This window comes from Camelina sativa, chromosome 7, assembly GCF_000633955.1.
Source record: "Camelina sativa cultivar DH55 chromosome 7, Cs, whole genome shotgun sequence".
Lineage (NCBI taxonomy): Eukaryota > Viridiplantae > Streptophyta > Magnoliopsida > Brassicales > Brassicaceae > Camelina > Camelina sativa.
Window position 1 is genome coordinate 26075121 of NC_025691.1, and position 7821 is coordinate 26082941.

The 7821-nt window shown below is 41.0% G+C and overlaps 2 protein-coding genes and 1 pseudogene across 2 annotated transcripts; 2 read left to right on the forward strand and 1 right to left on the reverse strand.

Annotated features, from left to right (window-relative positions):
- On the forward strand, positions 496-3818 carry LOC104702651 (auxin transporter-like protein 2). The gene is given in 7 exon segments (XM_010418544.2): positions 496-864; positions 974-1159; positions 1250-1362; positions 1455-1638; positions 2657-2754; positions 2898-3060; positions 3063-3818. Coding segments are annotated over 7 exon segments (1461 nt in total). The 5' UTR covers positions 496-705; the 3' UTR covers positions 3621-3818.
- LOC104704951 lies at positions 4268-6016 on the forward strand (annotated as a pseudogene).
- Positions 6171-7067, reverse strand: LOC104702649 (cold shock domain-containing protein 4-like). Its single transcript, XM_010418543.2, has one exon. The coding sequence runs from the start codon at positions 6988-6990 to the stop codon at positions 6424-6426; it is 567 nt and encodes a 188-aa protein (XP_010416845.1). The 5' UTR covers positions 6991-7067; the 3' UTR covers positions 6171-6423.

Sequence of the window (7821 nt, forward strand, 5' to 3'; positions counted from 1 at the left end):
CCCACTCGTGCGAGCAAAACGTGACTCGCCGCTAAATAAACCATGTGATTACGCTAATTTAATAGTGTATTAAAAATTAACTTGTTGTTGTTAAAAACAACAAAAACAGTACTTAGACATTGAAAAAAACAACAAATCAGTACTTAAATATAGACTTATTTAGTAGTACAAATATATATATATATATATATATATATATTTGCCGGCGAAAAACAAAGTTTATACTAGTAATAAAAATGGACTCACTCTAATGGAAATTAAAATCACACTTAATTTCGTCCTTAACCAACACAATATATACACTTTTCATGTATAAAAAAATAACTATGTAGGAGATAAGTAGTATGTATATGAATTGATTCGATGTAGAAACTTTTATTTGTTGTTAGGTTTGATAATAAATTGTTACAATACTGGTTACAATAAATATTTTACTTTAATGGATACAGTAGAAGTATGTATGTATGAATTGATTCGATGTTGTTGTCGCTCCCGAAACATAAACTCTCACAAGTAGCTATCAAGAAAACAAAGAGAGTTAAGCTTCTCATCATCCTGCCTTGATAAACTACTTCCGTGTCTCCCTCTCTGTCTACACACTCTTCTCTCTTTCTATTCTATTCTCTCTATATATATAATCTTATATCTTCTCCTTTCACTCCTACTTGATTGATTCATCACAATTAAAGAGAGAGAGAGAGAGAAATGGAGAACGGTGAGAAAGCAGCTGAGACTGTTGTTGTTGGGAACTATGTTGAGATGGAGAGGGAAGGTAAAGCTTCAGACCTCAAATCTAAGTTATCTGACATGTTTTGGCATGGTGGTTCTGCCTACGATGCTTGGTTCAGCTGCGCTTCCAACCAGGTAAGGTTTATATATATATATATATTCTCTCACATGAAAATGAACAAGTTTTTTTTTACTATATGGTCTCTCTGATGGATGTGTTGTGTTGTGTACTTGTGTTATATAGGTGGCGCAAGTGCTGTTGACACTACCATACTCGTTCTCACAGCTGGGGATGCTCTCGGGGATCCTGTTTCAGCTCTTCTATGGAATCTTAGGTAGCTGGACTGCTTACCTCATCAGCATTCTCTATGTTGAATACAGAACCAGAAAGGAGAGAGAGAAAGTTAACTTCAGAAACCATGTCATTCAGGTTTCTTTCAAATATTACTCTTTTAATCTATCCCTTTGTTGTTTTGAGTATATGTTGTTGACATATGTTGGGTTTTGAAACAATGTCAAGTGGTTTGAGGTTCTTGATGGATTGCTTGGGAAGCACTGGAGGAATGTTGGGTTAGCATTTAACTGCACCTTCCTTCTCTTCGGATCTGTCATTCAACTCATAGCCTGTGCAAGGTATGCTTTCTTGATGAAGAGATTAGGATCAGTAAAATATGAAACTGAGGCTGATGATGGTGTGGTTTAATGGTTAATGATGAATGTTGCAGCAACATATACTACATAAATGACAATCTTGACAAGAGGACATGGACATACATATTTGGAGCATGTTGTGCAACCACAGTCTTCATCCCTTCCTTCCACAACTACAGGATCTGGTCTTTTCTTGGACTCGTGATGACCACTTACACTGCTTGGTATCTCACCATTGCTTCCATCCTCCATGGACAGGTAAAAGATTACTAATCCTCTCCTTTCTAATTAAAATTCATGGTTAAGATTAAAATAGTTGGTGATGTTGTGGCTTAAGGGAACTCAAAAACATAAACAAAGTTGTCTTCTTTCTTATGTCTTTTTGGCACTTCTGTTTCAAGCTAACATGTGGTTGGGACCACTTTACCCAAAACCTATAACGTTGGTGTCAGACATAGTTTATTAATGCATAAACGATACTTGTAGACTTGTAGATAATAAATAAAATGTAAATGAATAGGTAGAAGGAGTGAAGCATTCAGGACCGAGCAAGCTGGTNCATCTATCCCTTTGTTGTTTTGAGTATATGTTGTTGACATATGTTGGGTTTTGAAACAATGTCAAGTGGTTTGAGGTTCTTGATGGATTGCTTGGGAAGCACTGGAGGAATGTTGGGTTAGCATTTAACTGCACCTTCCTTCTCTTCGGATCTGTCATTCAACTCATAGCCTGTGCAAGGTATGCTTTCTTGATGAAGAGATTAGGATCAGTAAAATATGAAACTGAGGCTGATGATGGTGTGGTTTAATGGTTAATGATGAATGTTGCAGCAACATATACTACATAAATGACAATCTTGACAAGAGGACATGGACATACATATTTGGAGCATGTTGTGCAACCACAGTCTTCATCCCTTCCTTCCACAACTACAGGATCTGGTCTTTTCTTGGACTCGTGATGACCACTTACACTGCTTGGTACCTCACCATTGCCTCCATCCTCCATGGACAGGTAAAAGATTACTAATCCTCTCCTTTCTAATTAAAATTCATGGTTAAGATTAAAATAGTTGGTGATGTTGTGGCTTAAGGGAACTCAAAAACATAAACAAAGTTGTCTTCTTTCTTATGTCTTTTTGGCACTTCTGTTTCAAGCTAACATGTGGTTGGGACCACTTTACCCAAAACCTATAACGTTGGTGTCAGACATAGTTTATTAATGCATAAACGATACTTGTAGACTTGTAGATAATAAATAAAATGTAAATGAATAGGTAGAAGGAGTGAAGCATTCAGGACCGAGCAAGCTGGTCTTATACTTCACAGGGGCCACAAACATTCTTTACACATTCGGTGGACATGCTGTTACTGTGTATGTTAATGTTCCTTCTCTCTCTTTTTTTTTTACCATTTTTAACCCCATCACGATTCACAACATATCCCAAGGGGTATAACTGGAATTATACAGATGAATGAAAATGACCACTCACTTTCATTGTGTGTTTTGTTGGGCAGAGAGATAATGCATGCGATGTGGAAGCCTCAGAAGTTCAAATCGATATACCTCTTTGCAACACTGTACGTGCTGACGCTGACGCTGCCTTCTGCTTCTGCGGTCTATTGGGCGTTTGGTGATTTGCTTCTAAACCATTCCAACGCATTTGCTCTCCTCCCAAAGAATCTTTATACCGTGACTTTGCAGTTGTGCTTATGCTCATCCATCAGTTCATTACCTTTGGTTTTGCTTGCACGCCACTCTACTTCGTGTGGGAGAAGCTTATAGGGATGCATGAGTGCCGGAGCATGTGTAAACGAGCCGCCGCTAGGCTTCCGGTCGTTATACCCATATGGTTTCTTGCCATCATATTCCCTTTCTTTGGTCCCATTAACTCGACCGTCGGATCTCTTCTCGTCAGCTTCACTGTCTACATCATCCCTGCACTAGCTCACATCTTCACCTTCCGCTCATCCGCCGCACGTGAGAACGCCGTGGAGCAGCCGCCGAGGTTTCTAGGACGTTGGACAGGGGCCTTCACCATCAACGCCTTCATAGTTGTGTGGGTTTTCATAGTTGGATTCGGGTTTGGTGGTTGGGCCAGCATGATCAATTTCGTTCACCAGATTGACACGTTTGGCCTCTTCACAAAATGTTACCAGTGCCCTCCACCGGTTATGGCCTCGTCGCCTCCTCCGATCAGCCATCCTCACTTCAACCACAACCACACTCGTGTCCTTTAAATTTGAAGCACCAATCTAGAGACAAGACGGCCCCCAAGATCAGTCTCCCCAGCTGCCAGGGAAGTTGGCGTTTTTCCACGGATCAGAAAGATTACAGAGATTTTATTTTATGGGTTCGTTTACATCAAACCACCAAGGCGCCGTAGTGTGTTTTTTGCGTTCAATTTGCTTCTATAGTATTGTGTAATTTTATTGTCTCTTCTAATCTTTGGAAATCAAAAGAAGAAAACAAACAAACTGTAGGAATAACCTCAAATCAAATCTTTCATGGAGAGCAATCTTTGTAGTACGTCTTAACATCCAAAAACCACGATATATATATATATATATTATAAGTTAAGAGACAATAAAATTATGAAGGTATGAAGGCTTGAAATAGAGCAGATAGAGAGTTTTTGATAAACATTGCAATAAAAATCACAGAGCATCATAATTAACCAAAAGTCCTAAATTAATAAAAATCCGAAAACATGAAGAGTTTGATGACAAAAGATAAGATAATAATATATTTTGATAGAAGGCAGCTGAGAAGAAAGAGGATCGTCGTTTTTTCATGTGTGAGATGACTGATTTACCCTTATCCACCCGGCTTGTCTTGTTTTGCTTCAACGACCACCACCACCACCGCTAGTGCAATCCCTTGCAAAATGTCCCGACTCGCCACAGCTGTAGCAGCCTCCGACACCTCTACTACCACCGCCACCTCCTCCGTAACCGCCACCACCACCACCACCTTGAGAACAGTCTCTCGCCATGTGACCTGGCTCACCACACTTAAAGCAAGTACCATCGGCACCACCACGTCCACCGCCTCCTCCTCCTCTACCACCATAACCACCGCCTCCGTAGCCACCACCACGTCCACCACCTCTACCACCGCGTCCACCGCCGTATGAACCGCCGCTGTTTCCCTGAACGGGAGCACCGTTGGGTCCAGAGANTCTCACCATTGCTTCCATCCTCCATGGACAGGTAAAAGATTACTAATCCTCTCCTTTCTAATTAAAATTCATGGTTAAGATTAAAATAGTTGGTGATGTTGTGGCTTAAGGGAACTCAAAAACATAAACAAAGTTGTCTTCTTTCTTATGTCTTTTTGGCACTTCTGTTTCAAGCTAACATGTGGTTGGGACCACTTTACCCAAAACCTATAACGTTGGTGTCAGACATAGTTTATTAATGCATAAACGATACTTGTAGACTTGTAGATAATAAATAAAATGTAAATGAATAGGTAGAAGGAGTGAAGCATTCAGGACCGAGCAAGCTGGTCTTATACTTCACAGGGGCCACAAACATTCTTTACACATTCGGTGGACATGCTGTTACTGTGTATGTTAATGTTCCTTCTCTCTCTTTTTTTTTTACCATTTTTAACCCCATCACGATTCACAACATATCCCAAGGGGTATAACTGGAATTATACAGATGAATGAAAATGACCACTCACTTTCATTGTGTGTTTTGTTGGGCAGAGAGATAATGCATGCGATGTGGAAGCCTCAGAAGTTCAAATCGATATACCTCTTTGCAACACTGTACGTGCTGACGCTGACGCTGCCTTCTGCTTCTGCGGTCTACTGGGCGTTTGGTGATTTGCTTCTAAACCATTCCAACGCATTTGCTCTCCTCCCAAAGAATCTTTATACCGTGACTTTGCAGTTGTGCTTATGCTCATCCATCAGTTCATTACCTTTGGTTTTGCTTGCACGCCACTCTACTTCGTGTGGGAGAAGCTTATAGGGATGCATGAGTGCCGGAGCATGTGTAAACGAGCCGCCGCTAGGCTTCCGGTCGTTATACCCATATGGTTTCTTGCCATCATATTCCCTTTCTTTGGTCCCATTAACTCGACCGTCGGATCTCTTCTCGTCAGCTTCACTGTCTACATCATCCCTGCACTAGCTCACATCTTCACCTTCCGCTCATCCGCCGCACGTGAGAACGCGGTGGAGCAGCCGCCGAGGTTTCTAGGACGTTGGACAGGGGCCTTCACCATCAACGCCTTCATAGTTGTGTGGGTTTTCATAGTTGGATTCGGGTTTGGTGGTTGGGCCAGCATGATCAATTTCGTTCACCAGATTGACACGTTTGGCCTCTTCACAAAATGTTACCAGTGCCCTCCACCGGTTATGGCCTCGTCGCCTCCTCCGATCAGCCATCCTCACTTCAACCACAACCACACTCGTGGCCTTTAAATTTGAAGCACCAATCTAGAGACAAGACGGCCCCCAAGATCAGTCTCCCCAGCTGCCAGGGAAGTTGGCGTTTTTCCACGGATCAGAAAGATTACAGAGATTTTATTTTATGGGTTCGTTTACATCAAACCACCAAGGCGCCGTAGTGTGTTTTTTGCGTTCAATTTGCTTCTATAGTATTGTGTAATTTTATTGTCTCTTCTAATCTTTGGAAATCAAAAGAAGAAAACAAACAAACTGTAGGAATAACCTCAAATCAAATCTTTCATGGAGAGCAATCTTTGTAGTACGTCTTAACATCCAAAAACCACGATATATATATATATATATTATAAGTTAAGAGACAATAAAATTATGAAGGTATGAAGGCTTGAAATAGAGCAGATAGAGAGTTTTTGATAAACATTGCAATAAAAATCACAGAGCATCATAATTAACCAAAAGTCCTAAATTAATAAAAATCCGAAAACATGAAGAGTTTGATGACAAAAGATAAGATAATAATATATTTTGATAGAAGGCAGCTGAGAAGAAAGAGGATCGTCGTTTTTTCATGTGTGAGATGACTGATTTACCCTTATCCACCCGGCTTGTCTTGTTTTGCTTCAACGACCACCACCACCACCGCTAGTGCAATCCCTTGCAAAATGTCCCGACTCGCCACAGCTGTAGCAGCCTCCGACACCTCTACTACCACCGCCACCTCCTCCGTAACCGCCACCACCACCACCACCTTGAGAACAGTCTCTCGCCATGTGACCTGGCTCACCACACTTAAAGCAAGTACCATCGGCACCACCACGTCCACCGCCTCCTCCTCCTCTACCACCATAACCACCGCCTCCGTAGCCACCACCACGTCCACCACCTCTACCACCGCGTCCACCGCCGTATGAACCGCCGCTGTTTCCCTGAACGGGAGCACCGTTGGGTCCAGAGACTTCAACAGCCTTGGGACGCCCCGTGTTGTCAACCTCAACATCGAACTCAACAGATTCATCGGCGGCAAGGCTACGAAAGCCTTCAGATCTGATGGAAGACTGATGAACGAAGAGATCGTCACCACCGTCGTCTGGTGTGATGAACCCAAACCCTTTCTGTGTGTCAAACCACTTCACCGATCCCTTACGTCTCTCTCCACCACCGCTCATGTTTTCGTCGCCTCCGCTCATTCTTCTGATCTCCGACGAACCAAAATACCGATCAGATCTCTCTCTCTCTTCTCTCCTTTGGAGTGAGGGAGACGCTGTTTATATATACATCTGCGAGATATATGTGTGCTATGGGTATCACTGCCACGTCATATATTTCTTATTTATTCCCCTTAAATTCTTTCTTTTTTTTTCTAAATTTAATATTCCCAATTTTCTCTTATTACGTATTTTCCATATTAATTTCGCAATTTCTATTTTCCTGCATTATTTCTTGACTTCTTCCAATATATTTGAGCAATTTTACTTAAAAAAATATTCAATGAAAATACGAATTTGTTTGACCAGTAAAATTGACAAATTTATTTTTCTTTTAAAGTAGAGAATAAAAAAAAACGGGCCATGCTAAGGTTCGAGATTTGTATTATTTTTTCCTTTTCGGGAAACTAAAGGAAGCGATGGGCCAGCTTTGATCTGGACGGTTGGGGATGCTTTGCAAAGGATGCTTCTCAGCCGTTAGATTTCAAACTCTAATCTAAAAGAGTTGAATTTTTTTTGTAATTTTAAAAATATTAGTAAAAACAAGAAAGATCGTTCAAAGCTTATCATCATCTTCTTCTCCCGAAAAGATCTAACAGAGTGCTGAAGGGGTACAATGGGAAAAAGACATAATATTATTATTTTTTATTTCTGGTTCAGTCAACATTATAGTTGACGGACGTAAGCAGATATTTTGACTAGTCCCACATTTTTGGGAACGCACACGCACACTGCGTGCCGTTTGTTACAGTATTTCGTACAGAGTTAACCCCAAATTTGTCTTTTTTGTCTTTTTTTTTTTTTTTTTTTTTT

What these genes read in the sequence shown, in the direction of transcription:
- LOC104702649 (XM_010418543.2), bottom strand. Translation starts at nt 6,990, where the DNA reads ATGAGCGGAGGCGACGAAAACATGAGCGGTGGTGGAGAGAGACGTAAG.